Raw genomic sequence first — 18,271 nt, 5'->3', positions numbered from 1 at the left:
CAATTATAATTGTTGTGACAGGTGGACATTACATATCAATAAAGGTGTCAACTTGTGTCCACGGATTGCGTCTGTTTTGTCAACTTAAGGGGGTATCATTAAATAGGTCAACCCAAACACAGTTCATATCTAATCAATCTGTTGAAAACTCCACATGAACACAATCCACTTATTAAATAGGTAAATCAAATATGACTCACATAACCTGTTTAATTAAATAGGTCACATTGGGTCAGTCCAACCCCACGAAGACCCAAACAAACCTTATAGCTTCTTGACACAGTTTAGTTTTTATTGTCTTTATTTATGAAATTGACACACGTAATGTTATTACTTTTTTTTTTGTCAAAATAATATGACAACTTGTCAAACACAATAATTACAGAAAAAATCTATAAAGCTATGGACTAGGTCCTTATTTGATTTAATTTTCAAAAAGAATTAGCAGTAATCCTAATTTACCAAAAATAAAACTTTCCAGCTATAATAACTTGTTAATTAGCACTATATTCACTCTTTACGTCTCCATTAGTAAAAGAATACAAAAGACTAACCTTATAGAAACTAAATAAGTTATGGTACGCCATTAAGTTGGCATAACACATTTGATTGAAGAGGTTGGACTAGGTCACTAGGGGTTATGCATGTTCAACCCACATACTACCAGTCTATTTATTTATGTCAAACAGGTCCATGCGATTACGAAATGAACAAAATTACACCCCTACATATCACTAATTTGTCACCATTATCCTAATTGCAGTTCAAGAGTTATGTAACGTAGTGACTCTAGTAGGCTATCTATCCATATGTATCAATAAGCGGATCATTATTCACCTCACCAAAGGAACACAACCTTGCCAATGACAAAAAAAATATGAAAATCACGAAGCCGCCTAAGAAAGCAAAACCAGAAAAGAGATCACTCCCTCCATGATTCACTGATAAATATAGGAGTGGACAGGGACAGGACCTCGCCAGGGGAAACAGGGTGATAAGAGACAGCCTTTCAGGAAAGCAATTGGTGAGGTTACGAGGCTGCAAACCAGAAATAGTCAAGGAAAAGGAAAGAGTACCTCAAAATTTGAGGAGACGGCAATCACTGACGATGTTTGATTGTTTTTAGAAACTTCAGAATCCGAGACATTTGATGAAGACTTCGTCGTTTCACTGCATCACAATATCACCCTCCACAGCTTAGCTCATAATTCATCTATAGCAGATAAAATTACACATGCAACCTTAGCATACCCTAGTAAAATCACAGATCCACAGAATACAGATAATTTTAAAGCAGCAAAATACAAAATATCCGGCTTCTCAGAACAGGATTTCTATGGTTGCGTATCTTCAATTGGGTTGGTTTGAAACCTGATTAACATGTATCTAAGTTGCCCATCTCTAGAATTCACCTCAGTCTTCTTGCCATGCCTTCTGTTACGTCCATGTAGCTTTATAGACCAGTTTTCATATAATAAAATTTTGGTGGATGATTATATCACCTGTATGGCATTCTCATGCATCAGTCTTTGTGTTTTAAGAAAACCATAGCATCATGCAATTGTATATCCATTTGGTGGGTAGTTTCATTTGCCACATCAACGAACTATAAGTACTTTAAATGTTAGAGACAATTTTCATTATAAGGGTACCAAGTGGGTAAGGACCTTGTACAAAGCTAGATACAAGACACAGTCTATCAAATCCAGCGAAGAAAAGGTGCCACTTTGGTGATTTTTGTGCGGACCAGAAACTAAATAACTTTTTACCCATCTATTTTACACAATTAGTACTAGACCCTTTGTTTTCAAAGCCCTCAGATTTCCCTCCCTCCAAATTATCCGAAAAAATAGCTGGAGGGATGGTTGAAGCATTACGCCCTTCCCCATAACTTGGCGAAAAAGCAGCCATCTCCAAACCCACATTTCCTCTTTAACGCCAGTTTATTCAACCCGAGATATACACCGCATTGCCAACATGGAATGCCAAAATCACCTCACCCTATTCCAGTTGAGATGAAGGTGACAAACAGATTCACTAGGATATTTATGTAAAAACACCTATTCACCAAGTTTCTCCATTGCACATTGTCAATGGTCAAGACATTCCATCACTTAGCCTCCCAAATAAAAAAGGGAACTCTACAGGGGACTTTTGCTTTCCATATTAAATCAGCTGGGAAAACTCCATCCTATTTGGAGATGTTGAGTAAATGCACGGTAGAAGCATTTATTAGTAAATCTCCATCCTTCAATAATCTCTCCCTGCCCCAGTTTAGCAATCTGAAAAATAGCTGATCTCCCCATCATTAGGCCATCTTCTGAGAAGCATTGCAGATAGCAGATAACACCCCATCAGAAAGGAAACAGAACAAACTACAAGCGTTCCTGCAGGAAGCTTATTCTGAACAAATCCAAAAAAGCTGTCTTAAAGGAAGGTTCGTGCCCCAACATGTCATACCAGAAGGAGATGGAGAAGGCCATTTCCCACTTTGAACTCAATAATATGCATAAAATTTGGCCATTTTTTCCTTATCCATCTCCAAACTCCAATGCCATAAGTTTCATTGTTCCGTCAAGTCACCCATCCAAAGTTGATGATTCATATGTAATAGTCAGCAATTCTCACCCTAGTTGGCCTGTTAACATTATCTCCACAGCCGTTTTCCAAGGAGATCCTTTGAAGAGACTTTTCTTGCAGCCCTCCTTGAACAAAATGTTGTTTAACCATTGCCCAATTTACTAGGTGCAATTTTCTTGTCTTTCCGAACTTCCCCACAAGAATTTTTGCAACGTCTCCATTCTTTTGGTTCTTTTTGCCACTGAAAGAGGAGGAATAAAGACAAAAGTGGGGTAGGTTTGACACTGTACTCTTGAATAAAGTAATTTTCTCCCCCTTGGATAGATATTTCCTCTTCCAACCAGGTAACATCCTCTCATCTTCTGAATTACTGGATTATATAAAGCCGAGTGATTCAATTTAGCCCCCAAAGGAATCCCTAAATATGTAACCTGTAAAGTCCTTTACTCTGCGACCAAGTAGTTTTGCCCGCATCCGCCCTTCTTCGACATCCATCACCAAGCCAGGCATACCGTTATTAGGCCACTTTTGATAAGTTAAACTTCAAAACTGATACAGCTACAAAGCAGAGCAAAGTTCTAAGATTCAAAAGATCCTCCTCACTTGAGCCAGAGAAAACCATAGAGTGAATCAGAGGTGAGAGATATTAATAGTCCGAATATTTTAACAAACCTGAATCAACTCCTCTAGCAAGCATTTTATTCGAGACCTCCATTCCAATAAATAAAAGAAATGAGGAAGTGAACCCCATTGCCTTAGAAAATAAAACTTTAGAATATAAATAAAGATTAGCTTTCTCATTCATCAACACCATAAAAGAAGCAGAGGAAATGCATTCTTGAATCCAAATTGATAACACCATCACTGCCAGATCCCATTTTCGCCGAGACATGCAGCAAAATACTACAAGACATGTGATCATAGGCCCTTTAGATGTCTCATTTGCCCATCATGCCTTTCTATATATACAAATAGACACCCAAAAATTAGAAAACAAATGGTGCTTTCATGAATGATCATGGTCAGTTTCCTAGATAGAAAGGCTTCCACTTAAAATTGTATATCTTTCTTGCAAATTAGTTCATCATAGTAAGCACTCCTCATGCCAATTATTGAGAGCTGCAGCTGCAGCAACATTAACAACAACAAGAAATGCCATTTCAAGTTAAGCAATGCCACCTACAACAATCCTTCTACACCACTTCCTAGTGTATTTGTCCATATCCTCAGAGGCCTCCCTTTAATACCTTATAAATTATTCAAAAGAAAACTCTTTATCACTAATTTGATTCATTGGTGATCCTCATAGAAGTATACATCAAACTGGTAAGACAGGTAACTTCAAGTGAACTAACCGTTCATTGACAATGTGAAGTATAGGGTAAAATGGACCCGCAACCATAGCCAGAAAACGCATGCTAGGTTCAGGAGCATCAGAAAAGCTGCCCAGGTCTCCCTGGAATTAAAACTCCATGTTATCCAAGATCAGGATAAAAAGGAGATGATCTATAATAACATATGAGACCACTAAATCACCTCAAGTTGGGGAAGGAAAGGAAGCAATCTGCATGTCATGTATTGAAGCAGCTACAGATCAACAAGCATCAGATATAAAATGAAACAATTCAAATCAAGACATCAAGTGAAGATTAGGTGGCAGAATATGTCATCAACCTGAAGGTGCACATCGGGAGCATCTTGCTTGTGGGCTACGATATGTGGCAACAAGTGACTGACAACTGGTTGGAATTCTGGTTCAAGACCAGGCACTGGAACTCCAATTAGCTGCCAAATAAGGATAATTAGATAATAAATAAACATTCATGAAATGGATACTAACCTGTTCATTAGACTTTCAAGCGTATTTAAGGATAACAAACAGTAAGGAGAGACCATAATAATAAAAAGACACCATATAAGAAGTAGCAGTTCAAGATCTGGAACAAAAAAATCTATTAAATAAATAAATATCTGATTCTGAATCTTAATATCCAATCGTAATTAAATCAAGCAAATTTCGAAAGGGCAAGCACCTCATGGATCTCCACAACTAGACCTTGAAGATTCGCTTATTAGGCTTTTCATTCTAAACTGTTTTAACATCTTCTTCAGAGTGAGAAACAATGCTGACTTTTCCTGGACGTGTTACTATGTTAGAGGGAGATTTTCCTTTTCACTTCCTCAGTAAGCAGTCCACCAGTCTTTTTCTGGATTCAGGCGGATACGACCATACACCACTGTGTATGAAGCACATACTACCGCATATATGATGGAAATTGTGGGATCCTCTGTTTTTCTTTCAGTAGCTTTTCCCCTGTCAGATTTTGTGGATATGGCAGACTTTAAGTAGCTCCATTGAACTTGACTATGTACTAACAGGTTCATGTTTTATGTTGTTTTTGGTCTTAACTCTGATGCTTCTGATTGGAAGGGGGATTATGGAAGGAAAGAATAAAGAGAGGAAGATAAGGGGAGAAGAAAAGTACACTGCCTAGTTTGGAACTACAAAAGAATATTGTAAAGTGATAAAAAAAATTTCCTTGGTCCAACAATCTCTTCCTTCTCATTTTGGAAAAAAAGTGGGACTAATGTAATTGAAACTCTGAAATTATCCTTGTAACGAAACAAAAATGACCCATTAGAAAGGCAAAATGGTAATAAATTTTTATTAACTAACTCCCAAACAACTTTCCTTCCAATTTCTTTCCCTTCTTCCAAACAACAATATACCTTTAGATTCTCTCTCCTTCCGACTTTCATCTCCTCACTATCTCCTCCTCTATTCCTTGCCCTCTAAATTTTTCCCCAGACATAGTGACATAGTGATCAGCGGGGTGACAGCTCTTTGAAAAATCAATCCTAGAAACCCATGGCACTAAGCGTCAAAGGAAATAATGTTGAACAAACTTGTCTTCCTTTTTGGTCTGTGTTGCTAATAACCGGTAAGTTACATGACAAGCTCAATCAAAAGACCATCGCAAAGGAATTCAGAGTACTGAGAACTCCAAGATCTCACCGCATTAGCCCAATTTCACAGGACCTTAGCCCTTTAGTTGATAATAAAGTAATAATACATGATGATAGCATAGAGTAACCCACAAAGCACTTAAGATTAAGGGTGTCACAGCTACAACCATTTGAAATTTCTTCAATTTCATGACATGAACATCGCTAAACAATTGGTTGAATGCTAGACCACATAATTTCATAGGGTCTCAAGGGGATCCGCCCTTACACAAAATTACAGAGGAAGAGAATTTATGAAGTCCAATAAACCATCCAAATTGAAAAGTGGTTTTTCACTAACCCAGAAACTCAAAATCTGTAACCATCTACCCTTAACATAAAGAAATTGTACACTAGACTCTCCCTTAGAAACTGCGATGAACAATGTTTCAGTCAAGTAGAAACAAAAAAAACTACTTACACAGTCAGCTGAAATTTTACCACCAAATAACACTAATTATATCATGTCATTTACCTGAATAAAAAATATCGCAATTGGATTTCCCCTCAAACATGATATCCGAACATAGCGGCATGGTGTATAATTTGTAAGGTACGTCATTTCCCTACGTGGCGCTTCACACCGAGGACGCACTTTTGCAAATGTCTCCGGCTGGTACAAATTCATAACCGATCAGACTACCATTCAAAATTCATCTTCTACAAACACCTGACAAAAATTCCCAGACTAGAAAAGAAAACGTTGCTGGAAAGAAAATTATTGCCCACAAATATATCATGTCACACTGGAAATAGAAATATGTTTCATCAGAAACCAGCATTTATTCTATGTTCATATTTTAATACTCTCTATATGCATATATTGATTTTCTATATTATTGTCTAATTATCATGAGCTATTCAATGAAGGGCACTATTTCATAATAATTTATTATTTGATGAAACAACCGCAATCTCCACAATATGCAGAGGAGAAATGTAAATATGTCAATCGGGGTGATTCTAGCCTACATCAATCATCGCAAACCTTTATAAATGCTAGAGGTGTCAAATGGGTGAGTTGGGTCAAGTCATAAATGGTCCAACCCAAATTGACCCATTAACTCATTTATAACCCACTTACGTGCAATACATATTTCTTGACCCGACCCGACCCCGACCCAACCCATACCCAATCCAACCCATATTTGTAAAACACTTCAATATTAAATCCCCCTACCAACGGACGAGGACAAGCAACCGGCGCCGCTTGCCGCTGCCCGCCCATCGCCACCGCCGCTCTCCGAGGCCCACCCACCCATCGTCGCTTCCACTACCGCCCGCTCACTTGACCACCCGTCATCGCCGCCACCGCCGCCTCCAGCTCACTCGCCAGATTTATTTCATTTTTTTCTAGAAAACCAGGATGCATGTGGATGGAGTAGATTTATTTCATTTTTTCCTGCCCAAAGTGAAAATGCTAATTGTCGTCTTTCTGACCAAAATATGTTCAATGGAACAGAAAGTAGTTGTTAAAGAGTAAAGGGCAAAATGGTCTTTGTGGGTTTGTGGGTTTTGGGAGTTTACCCTAGTTTGTATAGATATATATATGTCGTTCTTCCCATCAAATAATATCATTGAGTATCGTTTTCATGGTATCGGAGCACAGAAATTAAGATCTAAACCCTAAAATTAACTTTCATCATCGACGATCATCTGCTAAGGATCCTCAAACACCAGACCCGACACTTTCTGTAGTCACCAAGGCCCGGCGACCCTACTTCCGACATCGCTAGACGCCCAACAACCCTATTTCCGGTGTCGCCCTAAAGTGATCCTGGCTCAGCGATCCATTTCCGGCGTGTACTGACATTGCTGGTCGAGGCGCGAGTCTTCCTGGGGTTGCTGTTTGAAGTGTGACTCTTCTTGCGACTCTTCTTTGGTGATCGCACAACCCTAGGGGGTCGCTGATTGAAGTGTGACCCCTTCGCACTACTCTGTAGCACCTGATTTTGGACCGTGGCGCCGGATTTTGCTGATTGAAGTGCACACAAAGGCACGACTGCTGATGTAAGGTTTCTGTGAATCTGATGTACAGAGGATTGTGAAATTTTCTTTTGGTGAGTTTGGCTGCTGATCGTGTTATGGAGTACTATCATGTATGTTGAGTTGGCTGATTGGGTGTAATGTCATGCGTATTGATTGGGTGTACCGATTGGCTGATCGTGGTTGCAGAGTATTGTTGTTGGTTTGACTAGCTGATTGGGTTAAATGTTGTGTGTGGCTGTAGGTGTTGATTGGGTCGGATTTGCATAGATTTATTTGAGGTGTATGGTTTGATTCCAAAGCTGTTGGTTTCTGATTTGTGTGAGGTGAAGGGGCTGATTTAGTTGGTGATCAGTGGTGCTGTGATAGTTTGTGGAGTTTTGTTCCTCGTTTAGTGGAAGTGTCCGACTATGGCAAATAAAAACAAAGGAGTATTAACTGAAGTCGTATCTGCATCCTCTAGTCGTTTGACGGAGGAGAAATTAGCTAGGGTCGCCAACTTCCAGCAATGGAAGAGAATTGTGATGGTAGTATTGACTGGGAGAGAGCAAAATCACCATATGATAGGTGAACGAACTACTGCTGATACTAAATGAGATACAATGGATGCTAGAATTCTTGGACAAATGTGGAATTCTATGGAATCTCATGTGGCTGCCTTGGTTACACATGTCACTACGGTTAAGGAGTTATGGAATTACTTGAATGTTCCCTATTACGGAGAAAATAATCTAATAAGGATCTATGAAGTTTCCCAGGATTTCTTTAGAACCGATAGAAAAGGTCGGCCTCTTACTCAATTCTTTGCTGATTTTAAACAAATGTATGAGAAACTTAATCATCTTTGCCAATTACCTTTGATGGTAAGAAGATGTAGGAACAATGAGAACAATTAGCTGTTATGGGTTTTTTGGGAGCACTAGAACCAGAGTTTGAGGCAATTCGTTCACAAATTCTCGAAGGAAACACCGTGGCCTCACCGATGGAGACCTTTTCTCGGGTCTTAAGGGTTTTACGTGAATCATCTAAAGATATATTCCCCACGGGTGATAGCTCTGCCTTGGCAGTCCAAGGGAACCGAGGTGGCGATTGAGGACGTTGTGGTGGTCGGAGTGGTCGTGACTTTAGTAGTGGTGGTAGTGGTCGTGGGTTCGGTAGAGGCCAATCACAATCATATAGTAGCACCTCTGGTGACACAAGCGATAATACTAGACTTGCACGAACATGTCATTATTGTGATATACCCGGACATATTTAGCGTTTTTGCTATAAACTTCATGGAAGACCCCCTCATTTGGTGCAAACAAATGTAGCTAATGCATCCGAGTCCGTTATTCCTTCCGAGTCCTCTAAGGGAGGAACATTGATTAGAATGTCAGAAGAGGAACTTGCTAGGTACAATCGGTTCCAGATTTCTCGGCCCGTTTCCTCCTCCACAGCTATTTTTGCTCGGACGGGTAATGCAACAGCGTGTCACTCATCTACCCCTCACTCCCGAATCATTGATTCAGGTGCTACGAATCATATGATTGGAACTTCGGGTATATTTTATACCTTTCATGAGTCTATGCCCAATGTTACATTAGCCAATGGCTCTCTATCCACAATAAAAGGGATAGGCACAGTTCCCCTGACATCCTCCGTATCTTTATCTTCCGTCATGTACCTCCCAAATTTTCCATTTAAACCTTATGTCCGTCGGTCATCTTACCAAAGAATATAACTATTCCGTAACATTCTATCCCGATTCCTATGTTTTTAAGGATTTGAAGACAGAAGACGATGGGTAAAGGACATATGTCGAGGGGACTATATGTTTGATAATGCTACCAGTGTTACTTGTTCGGCGGTTTCTCCACATCAAATTCATTGTCGCTTGGGACATCCCTCTTTAGGAAATTTGAAGAAGTTAGATTCCCGTTTCCTTTATCTCGTATTGAGTGTGAGTCGTGTCGGTTTGGGAAATTGCATCGTATTAGTTATAGTTCAAGAGTCAATAAATAGGCATCTCGGCCATTTGTGTTAGTTCATTTTGATGTTTGGGGTCCATGTCCTATTACTTCAAAGTTGGGTTTTAAGTACTTCGTTACCTTTGTAGATGACTATTTAAGAGCCACTTGGCTATATCTAATGAAAAGTCGTTCCGAGTTATTCTCTATTTTTTGTGCATTTGTTCACGAAGTACATACTCAATTTTCTACCTCTGTTTGTATTCTTCGGAGTGATAATGCCAAAGAGTACTTTTCTAAGACTTTCTCCGAATTCATGTCTCAACGGGGCATTCTCCATCAATCCTCTTGTTCGGATACACCACAACAAAATGGTGTCGCTAAAAGAAAGAATCGTCACTTGTTAGAAGTTACTCGTTCTTTGATGTTTGAAATGAAGATAGATAAATCCTTTTGGGGTGACGCTGTTACAACAGCATGTTATCTTATCAATCGCATGTCGCCCTCTATTCTTAAGGGTGCAATTCCTCACTCTCTTCTTTTTCCTTCTAACCCCTTATTTCATTTGCCACCTCGTATATTTGGTTGTGTACATTATATTCGCGATCATCGTCCAAAACTTTCTAGACGATGATCGGTGCAATTCCTCACCCACTTCGGAACCTCATATATTTGTGGGGTACTCTTGTACACAGAAGGTTATCGGTGCTCTTGTCCCTCTTTGCATAAGTATTTTACACAGCAAATGTCTCATTTTTTAGTCTACTGTCTATTCTGATAATCCAATGGAGCCTCCTTTAGTGGATGATGATTCATTTGACATATGTTAGGAATCAACACCCACTTCGGAACCTCCAACTCCTCCTCCACCTATACAGTATGTTTACGGTAGATGTCCTCATCGGCATGTGGCGCCCCACGTAGATGTATCTCAGCCTATCTCGTCTTCTTTGTCTTCCAAACCCGAGGTAAGTCAACCACATACTGATCTTGATATTCCTATTGCGCATAGCAAAGGAGTTTGTAGTTGTATGAAACACCCTATTGCACTGTTTGTATCCTATTTTGGTTTATCCGCCTCATGTCGGGCTAGTCTAATAACCATTGATACACATCCTATTCCTAAAATTGTTGTTGAAGCATTATCTAGTCCAAGCTGGAGGAAAGCTATGGAAGAGGAATTATTGGGACTGGACCAAAACCAAACATGGAATCTTGTCCCTTTACCTACAAGGAAGACGGCCATTGGATGTAAGTGGGTATTTACCGTCAAGGTTAATCCCGATGGGTCTCTTGCTCGTCTCAAGGCCAGATTGGTTGCTAAAGGGTATGCATAGGTTTGTGGAGTCGATTATGGTGATACCTTTTTCCCCGGTGGCTAAGATGACCTTTGTTCCACTCTTACTTTCTTCGATCGCTACTGCTAGTTGGCCTTTGTTTCAGCTTGATATTAAGAATGTCTTTCTTCATGGAGATTTACAAGACGAGCCGTATATAAAGCAACCACATGGGTTTGTTGCTCAGGGGGAGTCCGGCCATGTTTGTCGCTTAAAAAGATATTTATATGGCTTGAAACAATCTCCCGGAGCATAGTTCGGGAAGTTTTACGAGGCGGTACTCCGGTTTGGACCGTGTAGATGTACTGGAGATCATTCGATGTTTTAGCGAGTTTCCGAAGGCGGTCGGATATTTCTTATAGTTTATGTGGATGATATTGTCATAACTGGAGATGATTCTATAGGAATTAAAGAGTTAAAACCGTATCTGCAACAACAGTTTCATACAAGGGATTTGGGATCACTTAGATATTTCTTGGGTATCGAAGTGGCATGGGCGAAAAAAGGTATTCATATCTCAAAACAGAAGTATGTTCTAGATGTGCTTACTGAGACAAATATGTTAGGAGCTAAACCACTAGATATACCAATGAAAGTGGACTTGAAATTGATGGTAGAGGATGGTGAACTGTTAGATGATCTAGAAAGGTATCGAAGGCTTGTTGGAAACCTAAATTATCTAACTATCACTCGACCCGATATTTCCTTTCCGATGAGTGTTGTGAGTCGGTTTATGCCTTCCCCCCGTAGCTCACATTGGGATGCCGTAATCAGAATTACGAGATATTTGAAGAAAACCCCAGGTCGTGGTCTCATTTATAGGGATCGTGGTCACGTAAGGGTGGAAGCATTCTTAGATGTTGATTGGGCGGGATCTCCTATAGATAGAAGATCTACATCGGGTTATTGCACCTTTGTGGGAGGAAACCTAGTATCTTGGGACAAGAAGAAGCAAAGTGTTGTTGCTAGATCAAGTGCGGAATTAGAATACAAAGCTATGGCTCAAGCTAATTGTGAGTTAATGCGGATGCGTCGGCTATTAGTTGAACTCGGATTCAAAAATCTTGCACCAATGGAGTTGTGGTGCGATAATCAAGCGGCTGTCCATATTGCCTCCAATCCAGTATTCCATGAGCGTACCAAGCATATTGAAGTTGATTGTCACCTTGTTCATGAGAAACTTCAAGCTAGAGTTATCTCTACTAATTACATTAGGACTGGTGAACAACTGGCTGATATTTTCACCAAATCTCTAGGGAGTAGTAGGGTTGAATATACCCGTAACAAGCTGGGCATACTTGATATCCATGCTCCAGCTTGAGGGGGAGTGTTAAAGAGTAAAGGACAGAATGGTCTTTGTGGGTTTGTGGGTTTTGGGAGTTTACCCTAGTTGATATATATATATATATATATGTCGTTCTTCTCATCAAATAATATCACTGTACCGTTTTCAGTAGTAAAGGAAAAAGAATGTTCTCGCAGCAAGGAAGTAGAGTGCTGAATCAGGGATGAAAAAAATCGATGAAGAGATGAAGTGGACTGCCTTTGAGCTGTTGAATGGCATGAATATGCCCAAGCCCTTCTTCATGATCGCGCGAGATTGTCTCCATGTCTTTCATCGAAAGTGCCTCAGAACAGCACTATAAGAGGAGCGTTCAGACATTTCTTCTTCGAGTTAAATCTCGCCATGACTGGCAGTCGCGGCGGGTGGAAGGTGGCGAGCCAAAGGCGGCAACAACCGGGCGGTGGCAGCTGGAGGACGGTGGCGAGCGAAAGGTGGCGGCAAGAGGAAGGCGGCGGCAGCGAATTTTTATAATAAAAGAAAAAAGCAAAAAGCAAAAAGAAAATAGAAAAATCAGAAAACAAAAAAAAAATTAGAAAATCTTATTAGGACTCATTTAAGATAGTAAGGTAACCCATTTAGGGCCCATTTAAAACTCATTTAAGACCCACCGAGTTGTTAAGTGACCCATTTATGACCCACTGAGTTGTTAAGTGACCCATTTATGATCCATTCACTTAAAAGTGGGTTAATATATGGGTTCTTGACCTATTTTGCCACCTCTAATAAACTCCAATAGCCCCATAGTACATACACAACTATTTCTTTCATGCAACTAATACGTGATTGTTTCTACCAACCTCCAAAGGACATTAATTACTCACTGACTTTGGTTCTTCTTTTGCACATTTCTGTTTGATTTGGAATTAAGTTTACAAGCCTCTACCCATGCACACTTGTCCAAACTAGACTTCTAATTGATAATTACTTCACCCAGCGTAAACTAGAATTCCAATTCGTGATGCCTTGAACCGACGACTCTGATTAGCAAAATTGATGCCTAAGTAATAGTCCCAGAATATTCAATATGTACTACGTTTGAGTATACTCACATGATTCATAATGACCAAGAAAAAGAAGAATAACATATCCCATCAGAATTCCAAGAAAAAACATACATTGCTTCCTTTCAAAAGGAGCATGCTTGGCCTTGATTAAAAGCATACTTTTTAATCTCCTCCTTCATTTAGGAACCATATTTCTAATAATTTGGGCATTAGTTGAAATATTGGTAGCTATTCAAAGTAAACTTTTGAGGGTTACAATGCAAAACTCCTAGATCTCATTTGGTGAATCGAAAAGCGGCTAAGCCACCTTTTCTTAGGGGGCTGGTAATTGAGCCTCTGTTCCTCCTCAATGAGCTTTAATAGGTAAACAATCTATCATGGAAGTTCAAGAAGGATCAGCTTGTGGTGGCTGCACAGCATGTCGCATTTTAACACAACCAGAACAACATAACACAGCAGTTTGGAGGTGAAGAGGAGTGGAAACCCCTTCATGACCAAACTTCACCACTAGAGTATGAAACAGCTAGACATGTTTCCATGAAACTTCAAAATTTGCTATATTAATGTTTTTCAGTATTCCTAGAAATGTGAAGGCATCTGCAGAAGATTGTTACCAAACCAATTACCGCAGAGTCTCATGGGATATCCATCTCTCTCAACAACTCAAGAATGAGAGCTGAAAGCATTTTCAAAATGGGATGCTACACAACTCCAAATTAAAAGATGTACTTATTTCAAACAGCAAAAGGTGAAATTGTTTATTTCAAAATGGCTTTCAAAAATCATCAAGAAGCTACACCTCCAAGTAAGATGTTCACAATGAATGTCATTACCAAAAAGGAAGTCCCAATAAAAAAGCAATCTAGGGATGGTCATGCTTAAGATGTTCCGGTTAATATTTTTCCACGTTATGAGCTAGCCATTGATGTTTAGGACTCGGGAGTATTTTTTTTTCTATAATTAAATATTATGTATTTATGGCACGATGTCCCCCCGAAATTTGGCACCATCTGTTGTGCCATACTTTCTACACTATAAATGTATGACATGTATGTGTGGCCTTCGTTTCTTAAATGGCTATCAAGAATTACAACGTTTCTTTGAGCTATTAAATAGCTAGAAACCATCAAAAATTTATATATATAAACAGTATAATCAAATGCCAATGTTTGGTATATCCACAAATCATACATGAGAAGATGTAGATATACTCGGACCAATAAATCCACCTTAACAGACACAACTACTAGATTAGAGGATAGTTTTTCAAGTTTTAATCAGGAAAAGGTAGAAATTAGATGTGACTAAGTGTTCTCTAGAAATTAAATATAGAACCATCCAACTTAAAGGGCCTAATATCATAACCAAATTATACAAGAATATGTCTAACAATATATCATGTGCATTGTGCAGATCAGATGACTCATTATAAATTAAGATAACTAGAACAAAGAACCCTATTGAACTAATCAAAGAGGGGAGAACTAAAGAAACCATGTAAATACCAAAATAATTCAAAGACACCTCAAAAGTCAGTTAATTAGCTTTTCAGAAACAGCATCAATGACTTAAAAGAAGTTCAACACTAATGTAAGTCAAAGCATGTAACCTTGTATCTTAAGCCAGCTGCAATCTCCCATTCGAGAACAGACTTATTATAGATCCTTACATGTGACAAAAGACAAGGTTCCTGAAAGTGAACATCAAAGATCAAAATGAGTATAACTGGAGAGAGAGAGAGAGAGAGAGAGAGAGAGAGAGAAAGACCACTCCTTGCCAGATTCTGATAATTATCTATATCATGTACATTTCCTCATTCAAAAAAGAAAGTGAACCTTTTATATTGATACAATGTCACCGTTTCCAGGATTTGTTCTAACTTATGGAAACCTTTTTCTGTTCTCATTTCTTGCTGGACTCTCACATGATACGAAAATGTGAGAAACAGAAAATGAATTCAGTTGCATTGTAAGAACCAGTTGAAGGGAGGAAGAGATTAGTTGGTCTCTTGAAGGAGGCACTGGAAGCCTGTCTTTTATTTGCAAGGTGTAGGAACTAAAATGGAAAGGCCCATTCTTGTTTTTCTTCTTCTAATAAATAAGTCAACAGTTTGGTAAGGGTAGGGGGCAGCGGCCAACCCATATATATACACAAGTAAAAAGCATAAAAGATCTAACTACTCTAGAAAAACTGTATCAAATGACTTGCCGATGCAAGACCAACAAAAAGTGTGGAGAACCATCTATCCTTCACAACCCTTTGGGGGCTTTTCATTCTCAAACCCCTTCTACCCCAAATGAACCAAATATGGAAGACATAATTGTAACCAAAGTATTTTTTCCTTCTTTGGAAGCCAGTAAAACAGAAGAAGCTCGAAGTATTTTCCTAACACAGAACCAGCCACCACCCAAACGAACCGCATGAGTGCCAGGGATGAGTGGTCCATAGCGTGCAAATGCCCAAAAAGAAGATGATTCACAGTCTCAGCATTCCCTCTGCAGAGACAAGACCTTCTAGCAGGCACCAAACCCCACTTTTGTTAAATTAAAGAAGTTAGAATCTCCTTCCAAGCACATTCCCCCCTTAAAAAAACCAACTCGAGCAAGCACCTTAGATTTCAGTAGATTTTCCAAGAGAATCAAATACAGCATCTGTCAGTGCTAATAGAACGAGACCTCCTATGACCAGGTTTCACTGAAATCATACCATTTGTGTTGTGTCGCAACATTGCCCTATCTCTAAGCTCAGAGCACAACTGAGAACTATGCACTTAATCAAAGAAGTCAAATAAGTGTTCCAATGCCCAATCTTTTGCAGAGTTTAAGAACTATACATACCATTTATCCTTCCAACAGTAGGTTGATTCCCCATGCTGTCAGAACAAAATAGTCCAAGTTCCTGCCTATCCAATTCCAAAGGCTAGTTCCAGTGCTACTGCTTAGTAGATATAATCATTATGGGAAGTACCACAATGGGCAGCTATTATAGTCCATAAAAAACTGCCCCCCCTCTAACATGAGGCGTCTCTGCCATCTGCAAAAGAGAGCTCTCTGAAAAATTGTAAGAGTCTTCCCTTATTGCACATCTGTCAGGCACTTCACCAGGTTATGTTCGAATTCTCCCCCTAAAACCTTAACAGAATGCTTTCCAATCTTCTTGATCCAAAGCGAGGAATAACCGAGTGACGTACGATCAATAAAAGACTTGAAAGAGTACTCCTAACGAGTGCAATACTACCAGCGTTTGATAAACACCGGGGTATCTAAAGAGTTAGCTTTGAGAATTCGCCAGCTCCGCCATTTGTTCCTATACCTCATTTCCAAAACCAGAGAATAGCCAGGAAACTAAATAGAGGAGGATCCAAAGTAACAGCCCGAAAGATCAGCAATGCGAAATTCACCAAATTTGTGTATCTCGCCCCAATTTGCTACCAGCTGCTGGGCATTATCTCACTACCATTTGCTATATCCACTAAATTGTTCATGTAAAATTCGCGCATCTCGTCCGCAAAGTAGATTTTTTTGTCAAAGGTCTTAGCTTTCCCCCTCCCAAGTTCAAATTCCGGGTCCGCCACCGGCAACAACACGAGCACGGCGCACATTCTCAGCAGAAAAGCATGAAGGTGTAAAATGCATGCCTAGTAGAGAGAGAGAGAGAGAGAGAGAGAGAGAGTACATCGAGTTCGAGTAAGATCCACTCCTTAGTGTTGGTGCCGGTGGACCAGTGAGTGCGGAGGTCCGGGTCGAGTATGTGGACCGCCTTCTGCGACGGCGATTCCCTCGAAGTTGCCTTCACTTTGTACCCCAGCGGCTTCACTCTCGGCTCCAATTCCACCTCCATCTCTCTCTCTCTCTTTCTCGCTCTCGCTCTCCACCTGAAATTGAGGAATTAGGTCTTAAAACGAGGACGAGGATGAGGGATTTGGACGAAGTTGGACTGTCTTCTTCGCTGGAACCCCCAATGATTTGTGTTAATCAGCTCTTCTGCTCCGTCGACACTCGACAGTTTGACGTGGCCCAATCAAAAGCAACGAAGCAGCTCAAGCTTCCAGCCCCGTGCACGGGGCAGTTCGTTCTTCGGCTTCGGGTTTGGTAGAATTACCAAAAGACCCGTCATGGTTTTTGTCCTTCTTACAATTTGAGTCACGCCGCCTGTACTTGAGAATCTATCGACGATTCCTCCCCAAAATTTGTCGGACGTGGAGGCTTTTTTTCAGTTGGGGCATTTCGAATGGCCCATATATTTTCGGGAAACGGGATGAGATGATGTAGGGCCCATACTTTTTCTCATAATTCAAAATTGACTCTTTACTCCTCCTTTTTATTTTTAAGTTCAAAATGGCCCATATATTTTCGAAAGAAGTCAACTTAGATCGTCCTTCCATTCAAATGACTCCTCAGAGTTGCAGAGCTGGATGCCTGAATGCCGAATTGAAAGTTGGATTCCATGTAATTCGCTCGATTTCTTACTTGGTGACACATCAACCGAAATAGCGGTTTGTATAAACGGGAGGAGCAAAAAGAGGCGCTTGTGAACCCCTTCTTGCCATTGAAGAATCGAAATTTCTTCTCGCATGTAATAAATGAAAAAGTTTGTTTTGGCATTCCTTCCACAATTTCTAATTATAAATTTGACCTCGGAATCATTGATCCAAACATCTTATAGATCGACGTCTCAACGAAATAAACAAGCACGTAGATTAAAAAACCAAAGGCTAAGTAAATCGTTAAAAAAAAGAGCAATTGAGAGAGACAGGGAGGATCATGGCAACCAACGGTGGGTCGCCACTCGAAGCCTCGAAGATGGTTACCATCTTGGCGGCAGGTGCCGTCGTCTGAGGCATATGACCACCTCTCGGTGGTCACCTTAGGAGGACCGCCATTGGTTACCTCTACATGTCTAATCTTGGATTCGTGATAGAGGTAAGAGTGGAGATGGAAACCGATAGCTCAAGAAGCAATGGTGATGACACATGAGGTGACAACCATATCACTAAGACAAAATCGATAACTCATGGGGCGACGACATGCATGAGGCTTTCTCTAGCTTTGAGATTGGAATTCT

General features: G+C 40.0%; 1 protein-coding gene across 3 annotated transcripts in view; it reads right to left on the bottom strand.

The window, feature by feature from the left end:
* LOC115754908 overlaps positions 1 to 17,168 on the bottom strand; it is a 36,004-nt gene extending 18,836 nt beyond the window's left edge. For 2 of the 3 annotated variants that reach the window (XM_030694087.2, XM_048285862.1), the window contains exons 1-7: positions 16,883 to 17,168; positions 14,817 to 14,897; positions 6,062 to 6,199; positions 4,255 to 4,365; positions 4,117 to 4,167; positions 3,936 to 4,036; positions 1,077 to 1,170 (exon numbers count right to left, since the gene is read on the bottom strand). In XM_030694087.2, coding sequence (XP_030549947.1) covers positions 1,077 to 1,170; positions 3,936 to 4,036; positions 4,117 to 4,167; positions 4,255 to 4,365; positions 6,062 to 6,199; positions 14,817 to 14,897; positions 16,883 to 17,047 — 741 coding nt within the window. In that variant the 5' untranslated portion in view covers positions 17,048 to 17,168. The remainder of the gene's footprint in view (positions 1 to 1,076; positions 1,171 to 3,935; positions 4,037 to 4,116; positions 4,168 to 4,254; positions 4,366 to 6,061; positions 6,200 to 14,816; positions 14,898 to 16,882) is intronic. The other variant, XM_048285863.1, reaches the window with a different exon arrangement.
* Positions 17,169 to 18,271: the final 1,103 nt, after the last annotated feature.

This window comes from Rhodamnia argentea, chromosome 9 (assembly GCF_020921035.1).
Source record: "Rhodamnia argentea isolate NSW1041297 chromosome 9, ASM2092103v1, whole genome shotgun sequence".
NCBI classification, from domain to species: Eukaryota; Viridiplantae; Streptophyta; class Magnoliopsida; order Myrtales; family Myrtaceae; genus Rhodamnia; species Rhodamnia argentea.
Note: the sequence above shows the minus strand (reverse complement) of the source record. Positions and strands in the feature narration are given on the sequence as shown.